Raw genomic sequence first — 26,900 nt, forward strand, 5'->3', positions numbered from 1 at the left:
AGAGCATGAATGGGGGAGGGTCAGAGAGAGGGAGACACAGAATCTGAAACAGGCTCCAGGCTCTGAGCTGTCAGCACAGAGCCCAACGCGGGGCTCGAACTCACGGACCTCGAGATCGTGACCTGAGCCGAAGTCGGCAGCTTAACCGACTGAGCCACCCAGGCGCCCCGCCCCTTACCCATTTAGCCCATCCCCCCTCCCACAACCCCTCCAGTAACCCTCAGTTTGTTCTCCATATTTATAAGTCTCTTCTGTTTTGTCCCCCTCCCTATTTTTATATTATTTTTGTTTCCCTTCCCTTATGTTCATCTGTTGTCTCTTAAAATTCTCATATTAGTGAAGTCATATGATTTTTGTCTTTCTCTGACTAATTCCATGTAGTTGCAAATGGCAAGATTTCATTCTTTTTGATTGCTGAGTAATACTCCATTGTATATATATACCACACCTCCTTTTCCATTCATCCATTGATGGACATTTGGGCTCTTTCCATACTTTGGCTATTATTGATAGTGCTGCTATAAACATGGGGGTGCATGTGTCCCTTTGAAACAGCACACCTGTATCCCGTGGATAAATGCCTAGTAGTGCAATTGCTGCGTCGTAGAGTAGTTCTATTTTTAGTTTTTTGAGGAACCTCCATACTGTTTTCCAGAGTGGCTGCACCAGCTTGCATTCCCATCTATTTTTAACTTTTTGAGGAACCTCCATACTCTTTTCCATAGTGGCCACACCAGTTTGCATTCCCATCAACAGTACAGAAGGGTTCCCATCTCTCCACATTTTGCCAACACCTGTTGTTTCTTGTGTTGTTGATTTTAGCCATTCTGACAGGTGTGAGGTGATATCTCATGGTAGTTTTGATTTGCATTTCCCTGGTGATGAGTGATGTTGAACATCTTTTCATGGGTCTCTGTGTCTTTGGAAAAATGTCTATTCATGTCTTCTGCCCATTTTTAATTGGATTATTCATTTTGGGGGGAGGGGGATTGAATTGTGTCAGCTCTTTATATATTTTAGATACTAACATTTAATTATCACAGTTTCTTAAAATTTTTTTTTACATTTTTTTAATTTTTGAGCGACAGAGGGAGAGCACAAGTGTGGGACGGGCAGAGAGAGGGAGACACAGAATCCGAAGCAGGCTGCAGGCTCCAGGCTCCGAGCTATCAGCACAGAGCCGGATGCGGGGCCCAAACCCACAAACTGTAAGATCATGACCTGAGCTGAAGTCGGACGCTTAACTGACTGAACCACCCAGGCACCCCTAATTATCACATTTTCTTAAATAGTTTGGACAGATGCTGCTTCCTTCCTACAGGGCTCACACAGATTTTTATTAGAAGGTTTCAGTAGCACCTTCTGCTTCATGTTTGTCCCCCTCAACCAAAGCAACCCTCCTGGCTGCACATAAAAACTCAGTTGCTTCTTGGAGAGGGTGAAGTTATCAAATGATTCCCTCTACAAGCTAAATAGAAAGCACCTACCAGGTAATTAAGAAGGGGATGGAGACTAACATTTGTTGTATACCTTCCTCATGCCTAGCCCTGTAAATGTATTAGTTCATTTAATCCCTAAGATAATCCTGCACAATAATACTATTGTAGATACTATTGTAGACTTGAAGAAAAACAACCCAGAAAATTTGCCCAGTAATACCCCTCTGAAAGTATTAGAACCAAAATACAAAAATCAAAAACACCAGGTCAGCCTGGCACCAAGCCCATCTCTCCATTGCCACATATATCTATTTCTGTAATACATTCCCTGCACTTGGTAAGCTGCTGTTGTCACAGAAGCATTACAATCAGGATGTCTCTCTAATTGTCATGGTTTGGACTGTATTCACTTCTTCATCCTTGAAAAGAATAAATAAATTCTGCCCCGTGAAACTACCAATTTTCCTGCTAGTAACACTTTGCTTTCTTATTATATCCCTCCTCCAAGTACATATAATCTCCCTGTAGATCCGAAGGTAATCTCAACCTCCTCATTTCAACATATCTTAATTGCCTTAGTACACCATGCATAAGTTACCATAGTTTTCACCCCCTTTAAATAGACAGTGTGGGACCCAGGCACCCTGTTCTCGGGCAGCCATTCTCCTGCCTGGCTGTGCACTAGCAGGTCTTTGAGGTTGTCCCCTTGAAAGAGCTGTTTGCTCTAACCATTCAAAGAAACTTCCTAAGTCCCTTCTCCTTCTCTGTCTACCTTCTCTTCCTCCACCGGCCTCCAGTTCAGAGTGCACATGCTGCCTTCCTTCCTTAGCTTTCTAAGACACCCCAACACTCTTCTCTCCCTGTCAACTGTTCACAGCCCCAAGATCCATCTTTGGAAACCATCTAAGATGCCAATGTCGCATTCCAACCATTATGAAAACGTTTATTATCATCCCAAACTAACACAATCTCTGTCTTCAAGCGCCCCCCTCATACTTTGCACCACGCTTGACGCCTGAACATATTCTTTCTATATATCTGTTCTCATCGTCTGCATTAGAAACCTTGTTGAAAGCAGAAGCTCTTGTTATATTTGTCACCTCTGTAATCCGTAAAACCTACTGAAAGTAAATTATATATGCATTGATTTTAATTGTATTTGATGTACCATTATGTAAACATAAATGTCCTTTGTGCTGAAAATTCATCCATGCTATAGTGAAATATTTTCTTTTTTTTTTATTACAGATGATCATAGTAGGGTTAAGCTTGCACAACTTGCTGAGAAAGATGGCAAACTGACTGATTACATCAATGCCAATTATGTTGATGTAAGCATGCTTCAATTGGGACGTTTATGGAGATTATATTAGACCATGAATTTATTACACCACTGTGCTGTACTTATTCTAGTGCTCAATACATGTTATCTGACAGGTAATAAACAATACAAATCAGCAGTAGGACATCCCATAGCTAAAGGATTTCAGATTGAATAACGTTCAAGCCCTATACGTGCTTTCTCTCATAGGTGAGAGAGGTAATTCAGGCTGGAAATGCATGTTCAAGGTAGAATATATATATATATATATATATATATATGTATGTACATGTATATGTGTATATATATATGTATGTACATGTATATGTGTATATATATATGTATATACATGTATATGTGTGTGTATATATATGTGTATATGTGTGTGTATATATGTGTATGTGTGTGTGTATATATATATATATATGTACATGTACACATATATACATACACATTTGGATAGGTTTATAACTCCTTAACTGTGAGGGTCAGGACTAGTGCTTATTTTGAATGTCCCACAGTTCCTAGCACCATATTGTGTAAGGAGCAGGTGATCAATAAATCCTGACTGAGAAGTTCTGAAGGTAATCCTGGCTAAAAGGCAGACATGTGATTACTAAGCTGGTTATCAGCCTTATCATCTCTGGCACTTCTCAGGATACACAGCTATGTGGGGCTTATTAGCGATCTCCAGGGACCCCAGACCACTGACTGATTTACTGGGTTTTCACTGTGGTCAGTTGAATGTCAAAAGAGCTCAGTTACTTTCCTGACACTGACCTTGCAGTCTAGCTGCCTTCAGGTTTTATGCTGTATGGAACAGTTAATTCAAAGAAGTGAGCACCCCAAAATACAGGGTGTCTTTGTTAGAGGCGGCGCTTCATGCTTCTGGAGGAGGCAATGTGTACGGCAGATCCAATGTGGGCTTTGGAATTAGAACTGGTTTTGAGTCCCAGCCCTGTCACTGGGTAGCCATGAAAGCTTGGAAAGCCACTTAATGCCCCTGAGCTTCTCCTCATCTCCAGATCAAGGATGACGCTTCCATTATGCATGCAGATTAAGGATGCAGGTTCATGTTCATAAACCGTCTCAGGTAACAGTGGGTGCTCAGTGAAGGATAGCTATTAGTTATTAGCATTGCTTAGTACCGCCAGGGAGAGGGTAGGGAGACAACCAGAGGCTTCCTGACTGCTGTAGACAGCTGGGCCCCAATGCCCGATATGCATTTCAAAGCAGTATACACACAATTCAAGACCAGCAGAGTAAATAGATTAGATTAATTTAGATTAAATGTACTTGGACTAAAGGTGCAGAGAATAGTGTCTGTGCCAAGGCACAAAGAACTTTCTATATTTTTTAACAAAGATCATAGGTAAATGATTATTATTTTTGCTAGTACTATCGAGTTTTCCAGCATTGCAAGATTACTTTTTATGGTTCTTCTCTTATAGGAAAAAAAATACGCTGACCTTAAAAACTTACATATTGCACAATAAAATGGCATAAAAAGAGCAATTTAGTAAAAAATGTTTGTAATTTGTTTCTTCAGGGTTACAACAGACCAAAAGCTTACATTGCTGCCCAAGGCCCACTGAAATCCACAGCTGAAGATTTCTGGAGAATGATATGGGAGCATAACGTGGAAGTTATCGTCATGATAACAAACCTCGTGGAGAAAGGAAGGGTATGTAGGTAATCTGTGATCTCATCCCCACAATGGTAATCAGAAGTGCTTTAAGTTGCTTTTAATGGGCTCGGCATTAGGAAGCAGGTGAGGTTATGAAGACTGATCAGGATTCCTCTCTAGTTAAAGTTTGACGGCTAAAGGGGAGTTTAACATTTGTAATTAAAGTTTCACTATAAATCAAGCTATCTGCTACTTAAATGCATTCTTCATACTGTGAAAAAAAAAGTAATTGGGGCTCATTGCAAAGCAATGTAGAGCAAAACAGATTTTAATTCACAGGAGCTGGATTCTAACCCTGACTTTGTAGTGACTCAGTTCATCTGGTCTCTGTTTCTTCATCTGAAAGGGGGAAGTTTGGACCAGATCATCTCGTTTCTCAGCTCTGCAATTTTGTCCCTGGTCTCCTCCAAAACTACTCCCCCATCACATAGAAAAGGAAATGTTTGAAAGAACCAGGAAGCCCGTTCCTGTCCCAGTGCCAGACCTCTCCAGATTTCAGGGTAACACTTATATTGAGCGTTTTACTTTCTCTTTTGCAGAGAAAATGTGACCAGTATTGGCCTGCCGATGGCAGTGAAGAGTACGGGAGCTTTCTGGTCACTCAGAAGAGTGTGCAAATGCTTTCCTATTATACTGTGAGAAGTTTTACTGTGAGAAACACAAAGATAAAAAAGGTGAGTCCACAAATGAAGGTCATCATCAATTGAGTGATAGATCTGGTCTTTTTTTAAGTGCGTGGATGGCACAACTCAGGGGAGGCTAAAACTCTCTCTGTATATAATATAACTAAAGGCATTGAGAGTTCTTATCATAACCACACCTCATTCCCAAAGGTTTCTGCTAAGTCTCTAAATGCCATCCAAGGCTTTGGAGCCAGATTGGTCATGGTGCCAGTGGCTGCAGTGGATTTGATGCACAAGGGCAACTTCCTTCCCCATGTGATACCTGCACATGCAACCAGAAATAGGGGAGATCAAAATTTCAGGGGAAGAAAAAAACAGTGATACATTAATCAGGGTTCTCCAGAAAAATGTGTGTGTGCGTGAGAAAGAGAGAGAGATTAAGAGAGAGAGAGACTTTTTAAGCAATAGACTGCATGCCAGAAATTCAGACAAGGCTTTTATATTTTAGTCTCAAGGAGAATTCCTCCTTCTTCAGGAAACCTCATTCTTTGTTCTTAAGGCCTTCAGTTAATTGGACGGGGTGTACTGACATCAGGGACTGTGATCTGCTTTACTTGAAGTCTACTAATTTAAATGTCAATCACTCCTAAAAAATACCTTGACAACAGGGAGGCACCTGGCTGGCTCAGTTGGCGGAGTATACAGGTCTTGATCTCGGGGTTGTGAGTTCGAGCCCCATGATAGGTGTGGAGATTACTTTTTAAAAGTCTTGAAAAAAAAATGTCTTGGAAAAAAACACGAACCTTGACAGGAACATCTGGTATGGCTGGTGTTTGACCAAACTACTGACTACCATAACCTATCCAAGTTAACACATAAAATTAACCATCACAAATGACGATGTATTATATTTTTTTTTTTGCCTCTTTATATACCACCAAAATCAATTTGATATTTAAGGACCCATGTGTGTGCATGTGTGTGTTTCTCTGCATGCACATTCGTGTGTGTTCCTGTTGCAAGCTATCTGAACTCTTCCAGGGCTCCCAGAAAGGAAGACCCAATGGGCGTGTGGTGACACAGTACCACTACACGCAGTGGCCTGACATGGGAGTGCCAGAGTACTCGCTGCCAGTGCTGGCCTTTGTGAGAAAGGCGTCCCACGCCAAGCGCCACGCGGTGGGGCCTGTTGTTGTCCACTGCAGGTGAGTCTCAGGGGTACGTTTCTAAACCCACAGAATGGCTTCTGCTGACAGGGAAGCCGTGGAACAAAGGTTTTGCCAAATTGGAACGCTTTCACAAAGTAAGGGGAGTGAAACTACGTGCCCATTTTCAAAAGTATTGATCATGGGGGAGTGAGTGCACCAGACTCAGATTCTGATTGCTAAATATTTCAAAGCACCAGGTATTTTTATGATGTTTATTATTCTATTTGATTGTTGAATTGGACTTTTAACTTATTAAATGTGTGAGGCAGGAGGAACAGCATTTTGTCATTAAACATTTATTACAACGTAATGTCATGGGATAAAAGTGCTTAAGACTTGGGGCGCCTGGGTGGCTCAGTCAGTTAAGCATCTGACTTTGGCTCAGGTCGTGATCTCACGGTTCGTGAGTTCGAGCCCTGCATGGGGCTCACTGTTGTCAGTGCAGAGCCTGCTTCCGATCTTGTGTCTCCCATCTCTCTGCCCCTCCCCCACTCATCTTCTCCCCCCACCAAAGAAATAAACTTGAAAAAAAAGTGCTTGAGACATAACCACTGTTCTTAGGAGTTAGCAGTCAATTGTAGAGTTATTATGTCAGGTTTATATTAGAGAAACCAAAGCTCATAGAGGGCGAAGAATTTGGCAAAATACTTTTATGTTGCTTTTAAATCGTTTCGAATCAAAATTCTTTTTCTCATTTTCCCAATTTCTATCTATTATATCACAGCAAGGGATTATCAACCCATCGTTACCCAATTACTTTATCTCCAAGACTACGTTCATGAATAGGAAGAATGGTATTTTGAAGAAAGAGAAAAAAATATGTCGGAGATTTTAATCTAATATTTTTCAGTTAAAATAAAATTAACAGTTAACATTTACTGAGTGCTGAATCTGTGCCAAACTTTATGACCACACAAATCAAATTGATTTCTGTCTACGGTGTTTTTCTCAAAGCAGTGTCTGTGCTCTTACCGAAGCAAGTGTTTTCCTTTGATATACAGCTTATCTGACACATTCTAATTACCTACCTCAGGACTTACCCTCAGACAAAGTTTGAGAGACTTATCTTGAGTTTTTTCACCTGTTAGCCTGATGATAAGCTGAGAGAAACAGGAAAATGGAAGAAAAAGAGCTCTGAAGGTCAGGGATTGTTTCTTAGCAAATGGAGAAGGACCAGGGTATTGTACAGAGCAGGTGCTAATTTTCCACTCTAGTTCTTTCTACTCGTCGCAGCATTTGAAAAGAATCCCTGCCTATGAATTCTGTCCCTCCTGTAGAGGCTTTGAAGAAGTCCATAGATAATGGCCCTTTAGAAATGACTGAAGTTATGCTTTAGTCCTCACGATCTCGCTGAAATGGTATTTTCAGCAGAAAGCCTTATCACATTCTTTTTCTGATTAATATGAAAACCTTTACAAACATGTCTACCTGGCAATACAGACCCCAAGACCTTTTATTTTCAGGGTTGGGTGAAGCCGATGCTTTCAGTTTTCTCAGATTAAATGTCTAGTTGCTATGCTCTGATACATAATGTTTTCATTGTATAATATATAATGAGGAATAAATATAATTATTGAAAATTAAAAAAATCTCTAAGTAAATAAATAAATAATCTCCAACAGAAATAGGTTATTTTACAGTTCGACCTACGGCCAAAAATAAAAAGTAAACTACTTGTTCTTTGAAGCATCATGCTTAACAACTAAACTGTTTACCCTTTTGGATTGCTTGCTGAACTGTTTATTATGTGGCTCAGTGGCTTGGGAAGAAAATTATTTTAATTTGCAAGACAGCCAGGAGTGACCTATCTTCAAATTATGTTTCGCGCTTAACATTGAAATGGTTCTTTTTTGTGCTCTCTTCAGTGCTGGAGTTGGAAGAACAGGCACATACATTGTGCTAGACAGTATGTTGCAGCAAATTCAACAGGAAGGAACTGTCAACATATTCGGCTTCTTAAAACACATTCGTTCACAAAGAAATTATTTGGTGCAGACTGAGGTATGAGAAAAAAGGATACTTTCTGTTCTTGGTGCTCTCCCCCTCCCCCACCAAAAAGGATACTTTGATTTATCTAAGGGTTGGAAATGTCCCTAAAATGCTAAAGTTGGATGGACCTGACCTTGTTTTACCAGGTTGATGAGTCTCATAGGGCTCCCATATTAAAGTGCTACCAACTGGCTGGCTTAAAAAATAGAACCTTAATGCCTCGTAGTTCTGGAGGGTGAAAGCCCAGAGTCAAGGTGTTCGCAGGGCCATGCTTCCTCCAGAACTTCTAGGGGAGGATCTTCCCTTGTCTGAGTTTCTGGTAGCCCGTGTGTTGCTTGGATGAAGCAGCCTTACTTCGATATCTACCTCCGTCTTCACGTGGCTGGCTTTTCTGTCTCTGTGTCCAAATTTCTTTTTTTGGAAGAACAATAGTCACTACCTCATCTTAACTAATTACATCTACGATGACCTTATTTACAAATACAGTCACCTTCTGAGGTACTGGGGGGTTAGGGCTTCGACATATCTTTTTGGGGGACACAATTCAAGCCATAACACCAGATAATGGCATTGTATGTCATAGGTGGACCAGGTACATTTTGTCTGTTTTGTGACCAAATAGGGAATATCTTTGGAATGACACTGATGGCGGAGAAGATTAAAAAAAAAAAAAAAGAAAGAAAAGAAGCGGATCAGGCAGTGCCCATCCCTCTAGCAAACACCTCAAGTTTTTCCTGCATAGAGTGAATAAATGCATTCATTGTCATAATTTTTTTATTTTCATATTTTAAAAGTATGAGTTCTGCTCAAATGATAGCCTTTTTTAAGTCCATATAGTTTATCATAGATAGTTTACATGACACAGGACAAAGTCTGCATATCTGTATATTTTCCCCTATTTCGAAATAAAAATGAATTGAAGTTGGAAACTATGGATGGCAGCTCGAGAGCAATCAAAGGCAAATTACCCTGTGGGCGAAAATCAAACTAAACCAAACTTCACTCCATGAAGGGAATGACACACTAGTCAGATTAGACCAAGAAAGAGTCGCATACAGGAAACAGAAGACAAAACTGTACATAAAATTGTGCTAAGTTACATATGACTGCTGAAAGGAGAATGGGAATGGACAGCAGAAGGCGACCAGGAGGAGGATAAACGTCAGGAAAGTCCTCATGCAAAATATGGAGGAGGGTCACAGGTTTGAAGGAAGGGCAGAGAGAGCATTGCTTTGCCTCCTTCCCACAAATGTCAATACCAGAAGTAACAGGAGGGACGAGAAGAGTCGTGTTCTCTCTTGACTGCCTCCTCTCCTACGTCTGATTTCCTGCAGGACGAGTAAGCAATCTTTTGTGGGTCCATTCCCACCATTGTGTAAAACTTTTTTTGTCTGTCAGGGAAAAAAAATTATTTTCGTATTTAGGTACATGTAAAGAAAACCTGAAGTAATGTTCCTCATTGTCACTGTTTTGCCAGGAACAGTATGTTTTCATTCATGATGCTTTGGTTGAGGCCATACTTAGTAAAGAGACTGAGGTGCCAGACAGCCACATTCATGCCTATGTCAATGCGCTCCTCATTCCTGGACCAACAGGCAAAACGAAGCTAGAGAAACAATTCAAGGTGAGTCCTCTTAGACGTTACCACGCAATTCAGTGTCCCTGCATCTTTTTGTCTGAGTTGACAAGGCCATGTGGACGGGTTCAGAGCACGGTTGGCACAGTGGCTGTATATTATTCTTCAGAGTGGGTGGCAAAGCCACGTGGTAAGTTTCAAGGAGAATCTTAATTTTGAGAGCAAGAAGAAAAGTTCTCAGGAACTCTAGATTAACGTTTACAAGTGTAAACTTGGTCCAAGAAGGAGGGCACAGAGCATAACAGAAGGGACAGGCAGACCTCATCATACAAACTTCGTAAGTGCTCTTTTTCTTTTGAAAGAACCAGACCACTTAACAAGGAGTGCTCCGGCTCAGGCTGTTCATGCTATTCTTTGGAAAAATCTGTCTCACTTGAAGCCCCTGGACTAGAGAAGAGGCCACACCAGAACAATAGCTCTTCAACCCCAGTTCCTCCCACCCACCTTGTCATGAAGCAGTGAGCTAGAGCAGGGAGTATGTTTTGTTCAATATCATACCTTCTACAATCCTAGTTCTCTGACTTCCAGAAATCAGCCAGCAAAGAATTCAGAAAACAGTTGTTACTGGACCTTCTAGCTGTGTAAGGGGGATTTGCACAGTTTTGACTTTCCCACAGGATGGAGGCTGGTTATTTGCTCCACCTTATTCCTATACTAACCTCTTACTTCCCAGGATTCCTAGAGAAACAGGGCCAATTTCTGAAGGAGGAATATCTAGGAAGAATTTGAGACCCTGGAAGAACCCAGGAGAGTTGACAAATCTTGAGATTGCAGAGTGTTGTTTTTCCTCTTCTCCCCCACACTACAGTTTAAAAGATGTTAGTCGCTAGGGCTTCCTTCTGATTTTCTGTTGTCTCAGTCAGCACCATTTGTACTTTTGGAGAAGAGAAAGATTGGGGTGAATGCTACACTTTGAACCTGCCATCCGGAAGACATAAGTGTTTTTGTGCGGCAGAGCTCATCTGAGCGAAAACAGAACACGTTAGAGAAAGAAAAAGTATGCAATTTGCCTTCTACAAATGAATAATAAAGGAGTATAAAACATCAGCATTAAGTTGTTAGGATAGCTTTATTCTAAATTTAAAAATATGTAAATATTACCCATTTTCAACATAATTCTGATTTAAGTATGACTTACCCCTACACAACCGCGTAAAAGAATTGATACGGCTTACACTGGATAACCCAGGATCAAAAGAGAAATATCAATTATGAGGCCAGAATCTTATTTAATTGGGGAGACATTTGATTCTGTTTCCTGTTGACACACTACCGGGGAGATAAAAAAGTATGTGTGTTTATGTGTGTGTGTGTGCCCTGTTCTATAAGACATTAGTCATTCAAGTTTATCTGTAGAAACAATTCCTTGAGATAAATTAATGGCATTTATTTGTGACTATCTGCAGAAAAGGAAAACACTAACTGAAAAAGATATCTGCACTCTTAGGTTCATTGCAGCATTATTTACAGTAGCTGAGATATGGAAACAAGTTAAGTGTCCATTGATGGATGAATAGATGGGAAAATGTAGTATATATATTCAATGGAATATTGTTCATCCATAAAACAGAATGGCAAATCTTGCCATTTGCAACAACATGGATAGACCTTAAGGGCATTATGGCAATTGAAGTAAGTCAGAAATAACTCAGTGAAATAAGTCAGACAAAGAAAGACAAATACCATATGGTATCACTTACATGAAGAAATAAAAAAAAAATCACAGATACAGAGAATAGATTGATGGTTGCCAGAGGCAGAGGGTAGGGGGTGGGCGAAATGGGTGAAGAAGATCAAAATGTACTAACTTCCAGTTATAAAATAAATAAGGCATAGAGATATAATCTACAGCATGGCGACTATAGTTAATAATACTGTACTGCATATTTGAAAGTTGCTAAGAGAGTAGATATTAAAAGTTCTCATCATTAGAAAAAAAATTCATAACTATGTATGGTGAGGGATGTTACGTCCACTTACTGTGGTGATTATTTTGCAATGTATACAGGTATCAAATCATTAAGACATATACCTGAAATTAATATAATGTTGTATGTCAGTCATACCTCATTTTAAAAAGAAAACAAATATTTATCAAACACCTGCCACATACCAGGCCTTTTGTGTTTGATACTAGGATACAAACATGAATTTTTTCAAAAAATCACACCCAGGTCCTGCCCTTGTGACACTTGCTCTTGCTCTTGATCTAGTGAGATATACAGGCAAGAAAACAGTTACAAAACAGAGGGAAAGTGCCATCACACAGGTGAAACGGGTGCTGTAGGATGCAACTCTTCAGGGAAGAATTGCACAGGATATAGTGAAGGGTTGCATACGGGACTCGGTGAGTTATTGGACATTGCAGTGAGGAGAGAAAAAGACAAGCATTAACTACCCGCATTCTAACTTGAGCACTGGGAGGATGAGATATTGTTCACTGAGACTGAAAAGCGCATGTTTGTTGGGTGTGGTGGGGAAGGGATGGTGATTTGTTCGGAGCCAACCTAATTTTAGGAACTCAGGAGGTGTAGTGTAAACAGGCATAGTGGGCAGTTGAATACTCAGTGGGAAGCACAAAGGAGAGGTCCGGCTTAGAGAAAGGATTTGGGAACAATCAGCATAGAGATGGCTACGTGAAGCCTTAGAATTGGACAAGACAGCCAAGAAAGCTTGGGAAAAGGTTTTTAAGAAAAATTATAACTAACCAATGAATGGACAGCCCGCAAAAGAAAGGGAAGAAGTAGGCATTGGAGTGTAGGAGAAAATTGGTCACAGTGGGAATATAATAGACTCTGAAGGAAATAACATTTTGAGGAGGAAATGGACAAAGGTTGGCAAATGCCATTGACAAATCAGTTGTGATGAGGACAGAGCATGCCATTGGACTGAGCCATAAAAGCTACTTCAGGGAAGGATAGCACTGAAGCCAGACTCTAGGAAGGTAAGGAGACATTGTGTGTGAGGAATTAAAGACCATATTTAGATAACTCTAAAGATTTTTGACTCTGAAGAGAATGATAATGATAGCTAGAAGGAAACTTGAAGTTAGAAAGTAAGAATTTTTTTTGGTTAATTTTTTTGTTTTGTTTTGTTTTTTATGTTTTAATGAGAGGCATCTGAGTTTCTTTAAAAACTAATGAAAAGTGAGGTGCCTGGGTGCCTGGCTGGCTCCATTGGTAGAGCATGTGACTCTTGGGTTGTGAGTTCAAGCCCCATATTGGGAATAGAGTTGACTTAAAAAAATAAATAGGGGCTCCTGGATGGCTCAGTTGGTTGGGCGTCCGACTCTTGATTTCGGCGCAGGTCACCATCTCCCAGTGAGTGTGAGCCCAGCATCAGGCTCTGCACTGACAGCGAGGAGACTGTTTGGGATTCTCTCTCCCTCTCTTTCTGTCCCTCTCCCACTTGTCAATGTTCTCCCTCTCTCCCTCTCTCTTTCTCTCTCTCTCTCTCAAAAATAAACATTTAAAAAATAGTTTATTTAAAAGACACTAATGAAAAGAGATGTATGGTGGGAGTGGTGGGGAGAGGGAGGAGAGAACAGACTTTTAGAGGGAGAGGAAATCCTGAGAAGAGGCAAAGAGGAATTAGGGGCCAAACGCAGGGACACCTGAGTGGGTGTGTATAGCAGTAAGTGTGTGTGGGCTCCAAGGCTGCAGACTGAAGGGATACTCTGGCTTCTATTCCCTCTGTGATACAGGAGGTGAGTGTGTGGTGTATGTGTGTGTGTGTGTGCGCGCACGCGCATGGGCATGGGGTGTGTGTGCGTGGGCACAGGGTGTGTGTGTGTGTGCGCGTGTGCATGGGGTGTGTGTGTGTGTGTGTGTTTGTACACACATTCTAGGATAAAGACGTTAAATATCCAATGGAGGGGGAAGAGTTAATTTCAAAGAATCTATACAGTACTAACCATATTCTCAGAATCTAATACATGAAAATTGGAAGTTGAAATGAAAACTTGGCCCTAAAAATATCCCAATACTTGAACAATAAAAATTCTCTTTTACATAATTGATAATAATATGAAAGAGGAAGTTATAAAATCTTTAGAATTAAAGGTCAACAGAAGGACTCCATAGCACAGCTTGTAGGAAACAACTGAAGTTGTATCTAGAAAGAAATTTATAATCTTAAATATATTCATTTGAGAATAAATAAAAATAAAAACAAATGAAATAGGCATATCATGTTAAAATTAGAAGAAAAGCATGGTACACCCAAAGAGGGAGACAGAAATATTTTCAGAAAGTTACAGCTTTCTTAAATTAAATAGATGATTAAAGTGATTAAATAGAAACAGATGAAACAAAACCAAATGCAGGTTCTATCAAAGACTAATAAGACAAATAAACCTGTGGCCAGATTGGTAAGAAAAGGAGAGGCTTTGCACTAATAAATATTAAGGTGAAAAATAGGGATATATTTATAAATAGTTTAGAACTGTTTTTCTAAACTTAAAAAGCATACTGTGAACATATTTGTGACAATACATTTGAAATCCTACATGAAAGAAAATATTTTTAAATATTTATTAATTTTTGAGAGAAAGAGAGCACATAAGCAGGGGAGAGGCAGAGAGAGAGGGAGACAGAGCAAGTTCCATGCAGTCAGCACAGAGCCTGACACAAGGCTCAAACTTAAGAACCATGAGACCATGACCTGAGCCAAAATCAAGAGTTGGATGCTAAATGACTAAGCCACCCGGATGCCCCGAAAGAAATATTTTTTAAGAAAAAGTAAGCAAAATACACTCACAGAGAAACGCAAAATCCAACTAGACCAAGAACCATTAATTAAATTGTATCAGTTGCCAGAAATCTCACCTCCAAAATGAAATCAGAACTGGAAGAATTACCAAACTTCTAAGGAACAGAAAATTCCAAACTCTGTGATAAAATATCTAGGTAGAAAGCAAACCCAACTATTTTACTGTGTTAGCAATTGTAACTTTGCTACCAAAACTGTCTAAGGAGAGTACAAGTAAAGAAATATACAGACCAGTTTCACTTATGAACTTAAACACTGAAATCCTGTTTAAAATAGCAGCAACTCAAATCCAGCGGCGTGGTTTTTAAAAAAATATTGTGACCAATTAGGATTCATAGAGTTTGTTCTAGTGATGATTTAACAGTAGAAAATATGAACAGATATAGTTATGAGAATTGTATGGCCCTCTCAAAAGATGTAGAAAAGGCAGTAAATAAAATTCAGTACTATTCATAACAAAAACTATCAGTAAATTAAAACTAGAGGGAAGCTTTCTTCATCTTAGGCTACATTATAAATGTCATATACAAAATTTTAACTTGGAAATTTTCATAGTAGGTTTAAGAAAAAACAAAAAATGCCAACTGTTGACACTGTTAGTCAACACTGTACTGGAAATCAAGTCAAACAAAAAAAAAATGTTTAGAAATAGAAAAGAATCTGCAGATGATACACTTGTCTATATAGAAAATCAAGAGAAACAAAATAAGATATCTCTTATTAGAACTCAACTCTTATTACAGTTCAACAAGTATATATAAAAATCAATAGCGTCATAACTCATTAGCTGTGAGTTGTTAGAAGAGATATTAGAAGAAAAAGGGAGTTCAACAATAAACAGAAGCAAAAACTCCAGGGTCTCAAAAATAAACTTAACAAAAGGTACAATGAATTCATAGAGAAAAAATTATAAAACTGAATTGAAGAGCCTAGAATTAGACCCAACAAATATAGATAAAATTTTCATGAATGGAAATAATTCTGAAGATGTCGATTCTCCGAAATTAAGTATAAAAATCAGTGTGGTACCAATCAAATTCCCAGCAGGATTTTCATGGTAAATTAAGAACTGAACTTAAAATTAACATTTAGAGAAGTAAAGAACAAAGACATCCAAAGCACTACTAAAAAAAAAGAACAAAATAGAAATGTGTTGGACAGTATATAGAAGACAAACAGATATGATAATTAATGCTGAAAAACAGACAAATCAGCTAGAGGAACCATGTCTTTGTGGAAATGGTTATATGATAGATATGACAAATCAGTGAGGGGAGGACAGACTAACCAATAAGTGATATTGGGACAATTTCCATGTGGAAACAAGTAAAACTGGGTTCTTTACACACCTTAAACACTAAAATTATTCAAGATGGATTAGGTACTTAAAGGTGAAAGCAAGGTTCTGTAACTATTACAAGAAAATGTTAGCAATGTATATTTTGAAGGCATCAGTGTAGAAAAGGACTTCTTAAAAACATAATTGGCAGAAATCTTAAAGAAAAAATTAATTAATTGGCTATAAATGTCCGTGTGATTAAAGACAACAAAGACAGGGGCGCCTGGGTGGCTCAGTCGGTTAAGCGGCCGACTTCAGCTCAGGTCATGATCTCGCGGTCCATGAGTTCAAGTCCCGCGTCAGGCTCTGTGCTGACAGCTCAGAGCCTGGAGCCTGTTTCAGATTCTGTGTCTCCCTCTCTCTGACCCTCCCCCATTCATGCTCTGTCTCTCCCTGTCTCAAAAATAAATAAACGTTAAAAAAATTTTTCTTTAAAAGACAACAAAGACATTAGCAAATTTTTAAACAGATTATAGACTTAAATTCAAGACATCAAGCCCCCTAAAAATTAATAAATGACAGTGAAGTATAAATATAAAAAGGCAATCATCAAAAAAGAAATTTAAAGGCTAATGAATGCTAAAATTCACAATCACACAGTAATCAAGGAAATGCAAATCAAAAGCATGGTTTATCACTTCTATAAGACTGTCAAAAAATAATGCTGATGACTCCTAATTCCATGTGTATGCATTAAGTAATATACAAGAGAGAGTCATTGCTACAAAGTTTAGAAAAGCAAAATATTAGAAATAATCCTAACATTCACTAGTTGGGGGAATAGATAAATAACAAATAGATTATTCATGTAATGCAGTACTAAAAAAATGAATGAAATCCAACCATATACATAAATATGTACACACACACATACACATATCATGCAATTTACCCCAGCTGCACCGTGAAATGTAAGTGGAGGACATAGTGTATGCTTATGAGGGAAACCCTAGGGAAGATCCTCCCAGTGCTGAATGTCAAACTAAGGGGCATTCTCTGCTTCTTCGAGCTTCCCTGGTGTAGAACACAGATGTGCCAGGGAGTTAGGTCAAGGAATTTTTGGAAAACAAGTCAGATATATGTATATTCAGTATCTTATCTTGATTTCTTGGTTGGGTCGTGTGTGTGTGTGTGTGTGTGTGTGTGTGTGTGTGTGTGTGTGTGTTTGAGTACTTGGATGACTTAAATGAAATAATCTATATTTTTCTTCGACTCCCTTTCTCAGCTCCTGAGTCAATCGAATATACAACAGAGTGACTATTCCACAGCCCTAAAGCACTGTAACAGGGAAAAGAACAGAACATCTTCCATCATCCCTGGTAGGTTATGTTGAATCATGAAAAAAAAATGACAATATTTGTACATCTTGGAATGAATGAATTCACTCAGTATTTTTCTAATTATGCCTGATAATTTACTTGTTAAAAAGGACTCTTAAATCCTGAAGTCCATCTAAAAAATGCGAAATACATAGGAAAACTAGCTTACAGATCAAAGTCACTCAACTTGGGACATGCAGCTGTGTTTTACAATGTGGGGGTGGAGGGAAGGGTATAGAGTTGTGAGCATGGTGGTTCATGATGAGTGTTTTGTGTTCCAGTGGAGAGATCAAGGGTTGGCATTTCATCTCTGAGTGGGGAAGGCACAGACTACATCAATGCCTCCTATATCATGGTAAGTCGAGAAGTCACTGGAGAAACTACCTACGAGTTTGTGCTTCCAGAATCAAAACCAAAACGGGCTTCCTGAAGCAGTGGCTGTGGCACCACTGGTGGGTGGATCTAATCGAATGACTGCAGACCACAACCCCCAAGCAGCAAAGAGAATAACAGCATCCCTTGATGTTTTGATGTGTGCTGGGACTGGAGATCCCTCAAGCAAGACAAATTAGTAAATAAATGCAGGAACCAAACTTACCATTCAGACTTATGAGAAGATACACAATATACGCTGGGCCAACTAAGAGGCTCCATTGCATTTACCCTGAACAGACCCAGAACATTCCAGACTCTGGAAAGCCCATCTCACTGACTTTACTACTCCAGGTTTGCAACAGTGTTCACCCTGTGGACTGGGCTCATTTACAGACCCAGGTTTCTAAAGACATAATCTTCTCCTTCTGTGTTTAGATCTTCTGTGAGAAAGGGGAGAGTGTTTCTGGGTAGCCATTGCATGGCCCTCGTTTCCATTTCAGGTCTATCACTCATAGAGCTTGGCTTCACATGAAAAGGTGGTAATTCCCATGCCAAAATCACTGTTTCGTTTATCCAGCAAAGAAAATATTGCAAGATATCATGCAGGAAACAGGGAGATGTGTTGTGGTAGCATCTAAATACATGCTGCACTTCCCATGAGCCTGTGGGGAATAGGAACAGGATCTGAGAGACCCCAGAGCAGAGGAGGATAAACGAGCCATGATTTTAATAAGCAACACCATGGAAATCGTGACCAATCCAGAGGACCCAGCTTCTGGGTTTCTGCAGCAAAATCTGCAAGGTGCCTCTCTGATTCCTCCCTGATAGAGGAAGCCAGGGTGTCTGCACACCAAGGGTGTTCTGTTGTCAGTGGGTGCGAATTTAACACTTTGCCATTGGGACTTAAAGAAAGTGAGAAATATAAAATCTCCTCCGAATGTCCATTCTATCCAGTGTAGGAGACATGGTCCACATGCCATTTTGGGAAGCCTGCTCCTAGAGATGATAGCTGTGTAGACTTGGGCACAACACTTTTTGGATTTTAATGCTTTTTTAAAGTTTATTTATTTATTTTGAGAGAGAATGAGAGAGAAAGAGAGAGAATGAGAGGGGGAGGGGCAGAGAATGAGGGAGAAAGAGAATCCCAAGCAGTCTCTGTACTGCCAGCTCAGTGCCCAAAAGGGGGCTCGATCCCACAAACTGTGAGATCATGACCTGAGCCTAAATCAAGAGTCAGACACGTAACCAACTGAGCCACCCAGGTGCCCCACAACACTTAACTTCTTAAGCCTCAGTTTAACCACCTACAAAATGGGGATCACAGTTCCTATCACATAGTACTTCATGAGACATGAGAGACTTAAGGGGAAGAAGAGGCTACTCCTGGGGCACCTGGATGGCTCAATTGGTTAAGCATCCAACTTCTGCTTGGGTCATGATCTCACAGTTTGTGAGCTCTAGCCCCACTTCAGGTGAGCTCGAACCCCACTCCAGCCTCCGCACTCTCTCTCCCTCTCTCTCCCTCACTCACGCTCTCTCATAAATAAATAAATAAATAAATAAATAAATAAATAAATAATTTTTTTAAAAAAGAAAGAAAATGCTACTCCCGTGCCTGGTGTATGGAAAGTGCCCTCTAAACAGCAACTAAAATAATCACCTTGTGATTTACAAATGCAATCTAAAAGCAAAAAGACTGCCTTGACTTAAGGCCCATTAACTTATAAATGTACTTTGAGCGTTTAAAGTCATGTGCCAGGGCTCTTTGTGTCTTCTGTTTGCTTTTGTAGGGTTACTATCAGAGCAATGAATTCATCATCACCCAGCATCCTCTTCTTCATACCATCAAGGATTTCTGGCGTATGATATGGGACCATAATGCCCAGCTGGTAGTTATGCTTCCTGATGGTCAAAACATGGTAAGTCTCCCCCATCACGTCACTTTTGGTACTTGCCTTACAGGGGAAATAGCAAGTCATGTCAGCCGGAAGTCCAAGCAAACAAACAAACAATTTTTTTTCAACTAATAAACTACTATCACTCGTTGGCTACTGGTCTGCTATTGTCTACTATTGGGCCTGGTTTGGTGATGCCACCTCCCAGGTCTGAGATTGCTGAACGACAGTTTTAAATAAAAATAAGTTAAAATTCATTTAAATTTAAGTATTCTGTGATACTGCTTATGAAAAATTAGAACTGCAATCATGAATGAAGTCAGTCCCTATGCTTCTATTTACATTTTTAAAAGTAAAACTTGTTAGGATATTTGGAGAGTCCTTCAGTTTAAGGAGATCTATATAAAACCCGAAATAAAGGCCTATTTTATTTAGATTTTGCACATATATGTAACTTGGAGATTTATTTCTTATCTGTAAAGGTAGACTGGCCATTCCAAATGACACTGGAAATTGCTGAGCTCTTAAAATCACTTGAATCTTTTCTACTCAGTTATCATTTATAGAAGCAACAACTTACCATTGTTACTGATGAGCTAAGAGCAAAACAACAAAGCAATAGTTTGGTTTCTTAAGTGTGATACTTTATTCTGCACACCAAACTTGTTTAAGGCTCAACATTTTAAGAGTAAATTTTGAGATCCAAAGAAAACTTTGAGTTGAATTTTCTGTGTCAACCAGTTAACTTCATTTCACAGTCTGACTTAGTAAACATTTGATTAAAATCTAGACTCTTCCTTGGTATTTAATCCTCCAGGCAGAAGATGAATTTGTTTACTGGCCGAATAAAGATGAGCCTATAAACTGTGAGAGTTTTAAGGTCACTCTTATGGCTGAAGAACACAAATGTCTGTCTAATGAAGAAAAACTTATAATTCAGGATTTTATTCTAGAAGCTACACAGGTATGGACATAATTGAAATGACAAACTTTTCATCTTAAGTACATGCTTTGTTAAATATATGCTGGTTTAAGGATCTTCCCTAGAAATAAAACAAAGGAACCTAATTTCTTACAAATTAGGACAGATTGCCCAAATAATCAATTTTACCTTACTTGTCACTTTCATTTTTAAAATCCTATAGAATCATTAAACACCAATCGCCACTAAACTGCACCGTCCACACTCAGAGAATCAAAGATTTCTCTCTTCACTCCAGAGTAGTTCTGATAGACCTTAAATTGAAAATAAATTCAGTAAAAAAATAATTTCATTAATCCGAATTCTCCTGTTTTAAGGTAAGTTTTTACCTTGAATTCTTCTAAGTAAAATAGGAAAAATATTATCTACCAAAATGAGCTTACCGCTGTCTACCAAGAGATGAAGTGTTACAAGTGAAGAAGTGCTTTGAAAATTGTGCAGTACAATGAAGTAGGATTGTTTTACTAATTCTTGGTTATTTATAAGGTACCAATCTGAATTCTCTGCCAAGAATTATTTATGTAATTACAGTACAGAATTTACTGTACAACTACGGTAAAATGCTAAAAGATACTAATAATGAGCAAGGCACGTGAGAGACAGAGCACCTTCCCGATCAGAAAAAGGTTAAACCATGTTTTCGATGGTCTCAATGTTGCACTTCACTGTAGTCTAATTCTGGAACAGGTGAACCATGTAAATTTCAGGTTCTGCTGCTTATTTTTAAATGTAGCATTTTATTGACTACACTTTGGGAAGCTGGAGGTTTAGGGATGTAAAGTCACACAGCCCAGTTGGCCACTTGCACAAGAACCAAGAGTGGGGCTGGAGCGGAACCTACGTCTCCACCCGCCCAGCCCTGCTTGCCAGCATTTCCCCATCGGGTCACGTAATTCCACTCAGTTATTCCCAAGTAATACTGGGATTTGAAGAAGTCTATGTTATTTTAAAACAAATTTTAGCACTGAAGATTTCTTTTTGCATTAAGTTTCCTGGCACAGACACATCTTTGGTACATGGTTTTGAAGTTTGAATACCATATTAAACCTACAACTAAGACATTTTTAGAATGAAAAAGAGATTATATCTACAGTGAGAAATGAGGCATCACAGCAATTTCTTCCCTCTGAGATGGAGGACGGGCTATAGTGCATGGGACTCGGTTTTATCACCTTCCTGTATTCCTGATTCCCCCAGTTACTCCACTCATAATGAACTGTCACCAATGGGACTCTTTTTAAAATACTGGTTTTTCTCTTCGTATAGGATGATTATGTACTTGAAGTGAGGCATTTTCAGTGCCCCAAATGGCCAAATCCAGACAGCCCTATTAGTAAAACGTTTGAACTTATAAGTGTTATCAAAGAGGAAGCTGCCAACAGGGATGGACCTGTGATTGTTCATGACGAGTAAGTTCCTCTCTTTAAACGGTTTCGTGCCTGAGCATTCTCCGGGTGGGCATATGTTTCTTTTGTCTTTGTACTAACCTAATGCTGTGGACCAATTGTAGCGACTCAGCCAGGGTAGATGATCTGCTTCCTATAACCAAGGTTAACACAATTAGATTTTTTCGCTTCTCTTCGAGCTCATGTTGAAGGCAAAAAATGGGTACGTGATCACAAGAATTTGCTCTTGCATTGTGTGCTAAGAACACTTTGTGTGATGAGTCAGTGTTTTGGCACTTGAATTTTTACAGGTGCTCACCAGAGAGACATTTCTTAGTTATTGACACCCTAGATAGGATGAAAATCGATACAGTCTTTATTAATCAGAAATAGGAACCTATACAATAAATCGCTATAGGCTCCTGTTATGAACAAATAAAAAATGCACATGCTGGAATTATATGTTATATATATATGTTGTATATGATACATATGATATATGTGATAACTTGTCAGATCATTTTGATTGATTGCCAGCCCCTTCCAGAGTGTAAAAATAACAAATGAATAAGCAAACATTAAATTTCTATAACGTATCCCATTACTAATATCATAAATACTTGCTAATGTTTCAAATTAAACGGTAGTTCTCTGCACGATAAAGAGAGACATTTCGTTAAAAATTTCCGTGTTCCCACTACAAAGTTGTTAAGGCCATGTGCTTTGTGAGTTCCAAATGTGAACGTTCGATGCATCTGAATGGAGTCTTTGTCCCTTTGCTTCAAGGCATGGAGGAGTGACCGCAGGAACTTTCTGTGCTCTGACAACCCTTATGCACCAACTAGAAAAGGAAAACTCCATGGATGTTTACCAGGTAGCCAAGATGGTCAATTTGATGAGGCCAGGAGTCTTTGCTGACATTGTAAGTAATAGAACAGTGAACTAAACTTTCACCATTAGAGTACTGCTTACTTCCCAGAGGCTGCCAAAATCATTTTATCATGTGTCAAAAGAGGCCACCTTGACTGATAACATTTCCATGTGGTGTTCAAGCTGGATTACGAGTTACTCAGTCCACAATCCATAGAACTGGAATAATAAACAATAAACATTCAAAGTTTATCTTCTGGAAAATTAAATGCATAAAATTAAATTTCACATGTGTCTTTTTGCAAGATTTATTGTAATTCTGAAAAATACCCTCAAAAGCACCAACTAATCTGAACTCTCTATTTTTCCGTGTCTCTACTCTGAGACCGTAGCAAGGCCCATGCTCACCTTTGCTCAAAGCAAGGCGTGGGGCCAGTCAGGCTGCTAGAGTGTAAAGACTACTTGGTAAACAGTGGGTCTTGTAAAAAGGATTCTGCGTGAGCCCGAGCTGACAGTGCAGTCCTTTCTGGGACCTCTCCATAGAGAGAGAAGCCCAGTGGATTTCATGACAAGTGGAAAAAGGAGAATGAGTGGCTTACAGGTGCCTTGTACCAAAGGATTACATACAAGTTGATAAATCGGTAACAGTAACCTGTCACATCATTTTCTGATTCCATGACATAGATAAACAAGAATGGAGTGCTGGGGCACCTAGGTGGCTCAGTTGGCTAAGCGTCCCACTCTTGATTTTGGCTCAGGTCACGAACATACAGTTTGTGAGTTCGAGCCCCATGTCAGACTCTGTGCTGACAGTGCGGAGCCTACTTGGAGCTCTCTCTCTCCCTCTCTCTCTGCCCCTCCCCCACTCGCTCTCTCTGTCTCTGTTTCTCTCTCTCTCTCTCTCTCTCTCTCTCTCACTCTCTCTCTCCCCAAATAAATAAATAAATAAACCTAAAAAATTAAAAAAAAAAAAAAAGAATGGAGTGCTTACCACTGGCAAAAGTATGTTGGCCAATTTTCTAGGTCAGTTGAAATTGACCTAGGTCAATTGAACGTTAACTACTTGAAAAGCTACTTTAAATTTCTTCAGAAAGAGATATGAATATAGATTGTGTACCTCCACTGAGTTTAACAGACCATTTAACACAATGCCCTTCCGCGAACAGTGTCAACGCGTGACTGAAAATTTCCCTTCATGTTACAAACGTGCATCTTCACGGAGCTTCCTGTTTACGATCTCCCCTTCTCTATTCTCCAGGAGCAGTATCAGTTTCTCTACAAAGCTGTCCTCAGTCTTGTGAGCACGAGGCAGGAAGAGAATCCATCCACCTCTCTGGACAGTAATGGCGCGGCATTGCCCGATGGAAATATAGCCGAGAGCTTGGAGTCTTTAGTGTAGCGCAGAAAGGGGCGAGGGGAATCCGTATGGAGCATTTTTTGCCTCTTCCTGAAGCTAGACAGGAAAGTCATTTCAGTTCTTCTGTTATCTGTTCACTTTCCATCACCTGACAGTAATTTTCATGACATAGGATCCTGCTGCCAAATTTACATCATTAACAACGTGTGCCTTTTTGCAAAACTTCTTGTAATTCACTTATTGTGTCTAAACTAAAATGATTGGATTTTACAGTATTTCTAAGAATGGAATTGTGGGGTTTTTTTTTTTCGTATTTTAACAGGAAATTTGAATTTATAGATATTAGGAATTCCCAACTACAGAAAACATGTTTGTTCTTAGTGTCAAATTTTTAGCCATATTTGTAGCAGTCATCAGATTTGCTAGAAATATAACTTTTAATATAGTAGATTGTAAATAAAACACTCCATTCCCTATGATATTCAATGTTTCACAACTGCAGTATTCACCTAAAGTAGAAATAATCTGGTACTTACTGTAAATACTGCTCTAGTGTCTCCATGGACCAAATTTATATTTATAATTGTAGATTTTTATATTTTACTACTGAGTCAGTTTTCTAGTTCTGTGTAATGGTTTAGTTTAATGATGTAATTCATTATCTGGTCTTACCCTACGAGTCTTCTGATATTCTTCCATGTCATCTCAGTAATTAACTCTGTTTTAGCATGTAACTTTAACTTTTATGGAAAATAGAAATACGTTTGTTTTGAAAGATGTTTTTATGAGAATAACACCTTACCCAACATCGTTTCATTGGTTTTTATCCAAGGCATTGCAAAAATAAATATAAATATTGCTATCAACGTGCGTTTGTTTGGGGAGTGCTGTGCCGGGGCACATGTAGCAGAAACTTGTGGGCACGGGTCCACAATGATGATGGAAGTGAAGAAAGGTTGATGGGACGGAGCAGCATATAGAGCTGTGAGTCCCAATCTGTGCATCGAGACACATAGGGAACTCACAGAATTTAAAGTTTTGAGAACATAGCAACAGTACTCATACTGCACAACTACTGTTACTGACTTCCTGGACCTAACGACCGTGTACCAAGAAACGTCGGGGGACTTTGACTTAGAAACAAGCTGGGACTGGGGCGCCTGGGTGGCTCAGTCGGTTAAGCGTCTGACTTCGGCTCAGGTCAGGATCTCGCAGTTTGTGAGTTCGAGCCCCGCGTCGGGCTCTGTGCTGACAGCTTGGAGCCTGGAGCCTGCTTCAAATTCTGTGTCTCCCTCCAGAGGCCCCTCTCCTACTTGCACGCTGTCTCTCTCTCTCTCTCTCTCTCTCAAAAATAAACATTAAAAATTAAATTTAAAAAGAATCAATCTGGGGCTTAGAAGCAGGCAGATTTGCCAGTCGGGGACTGGTTTGGAAGCCAGGTGGATTGATAGACAAAGCTCAGGAGCTCTTAAGCCCCGGGGTCCTATGTCAAGACACATTGTCAGGATCCAAGAGCTGTGTGGAGCTGCAGTGCAGGAAAACAGAATCAGCCTGGGTGACGGCCGTCCCCTGCCTCAGCCAGGAGTGTTTTGTAGCACTGCCTGATGAGGAGGGCACTAATCCCCAAGAATGCCCACATCAGGGGCCCGAGCGGGAGGCCAGGAAAAGTTTCATTTAAACCAGGGCTCTCAGAATGTGGTTCCCAGGCCAGCAGTATCAGCAAAACCCGGGAACTTGTTAGAAATGCCAATCCTTGAATCCCATCCCAGACCTACCGTATCAGCAACTCTGAGATGAAGCTCTACAGTCTAATCCAGGCCAGAGCTTGAGAACCATTGCTCTGTCACAACGATTCAGGGAGCCTCCAGTTTCCTTAAGCACTATCGGGAAATGTGTGCCAAACCCTTAAAATAGAACCAAAATTAGCTTTCCGCTTAAGGCAACACTCATGAGGAAATGTGAAATAGGAAAAAGGTCAACAGATGATAGAGGGTCACAAATCCCAAGATGTTGGTAAGCACTGCTTTACCAGGCACAACACAAATTACTGTGTTTCTTTCTCACCCTCCCTGGGAGGAAAGCCACAAGGCTAACTTTGCTTGGTTGCTTCTCTAACCTTATCTCCTAGTCCTCTGTTTTATGTTCTTTCCCTCATAACCCACAATGTTTCATCGTAAATTGCTCCGAACCAAGAGTATACATGTCACCTTAATAATTTTGTCTGGTTTTCCCTTGGCCTTTGTCCCAAGAACAAACACCCGTTTGGGGGGGATATGGATTTTTTTTTCTGGCCTTCATGGTTATTTACCAGTGAGGAGCCTTGCAGAATCTCTTCCAAAGGCAAGTACTTATGAAGCAATATGTGTGGTAATTCAACATTTCATAGACAAATTCTAATAAATATACCAGAACTATAAGGTCCATCATAGTTGTAGTGTGATACTCCCTGAAAATTTATAGCAGCTCCTTCTTCACATATAATTAATACAAACATTTCATACATACATATTCTACTCATTATTATGGCAAAGAAATCTTAATTTTTGTATTTCTGATCTGAAACTCCCTAATTCGTTAGCATCTAAAATGACTTAGAGGACTTGGAAAATAAGATCTCTTTATAAGCAGATATAATTTTACATATTTTATTAGAATTGAATCCCACTTGCAAACAGCACATAGAATCAGAAGTGCTGATCATGTAT

General features: G+C 39.5%; 1 protein-coding gene across 4 annotated transcripts in view; it reads left to right on the plus strand.

The window, feature by feature from the left end:
* PTPRZ1 (protein tyrosine phosphatase receptor type Z1) overlaps positions 1–25,023 on the plus strand; it is a 184,135-nt gene extending 159,112 nt beyond the window's left edge. For all 4 annotated transcript variants that reach the window (XM_042923142.1, XM_042923149.1, XM_042923159.1 and 1 more), the window contains 13 exons: positions 2,688–2,770; positions 4,310–4,444; positions 4,987–5,121; positions 6,112–6,275; positions 8,144–8,279; positions 9,745–9,891; positions 17,238–17,331; positions 17,613–17,686; positions 19,497–19,625; positions 20,419–20,565; positions 21,850–21,992; positions 22,755–22,890; positions 24,097–25,023. In XM_042923142.1, coding sequence (XP_042779076.1) covers positions 2,688–2,770; positions 4,310–4,444; positions 4,987–5,121; positions 6,112–6,275; positions 8,144–8,279; positions 9,745–9,891; positions 17,238–17,331; positions 17,613–17,686; positions 19,497–19,625; positions 20,419–20,565; positions 21,850–21,992; positions 22,755–22,890; positions 24,097–24,237 — 1,664 coding nt within the window. In that variant the 3' untranslated portion in view covers positions 24,238–25,023. The remainder of the gene's footprint in view (positions 1–2,687; positions 2,771–4,309; positions 4,445–4,986; positions 5,122–6,111; positions 6,276–8,143; positions 8,280–9,744; positions 9,892–17,237; positions 17,332–17,612; positions 17,687–19,496; positions 19,626–20,418; positions 20,566–21,849; positions 21,993–22,754; positions 22,891–24,096) is intronic.
* Positions 25,024–26,900: the final 1,877 nt, after the last annotated feature.

This window comes from Panthera leo, chromosome A2 (genome assembly GCF_018350215.1).
Source record: "Panthera leo isolate Ple1 chromosome A2, P.leo_Ple1_pat1.1, whole genome shotgun sequence".
In the NCBI taxonomy this organism is placed as follows: Eukaryota; Metazoa; Chordata; class Mammalia; order Carnivora; family Felidae; genus Panthera; species Panthera leo.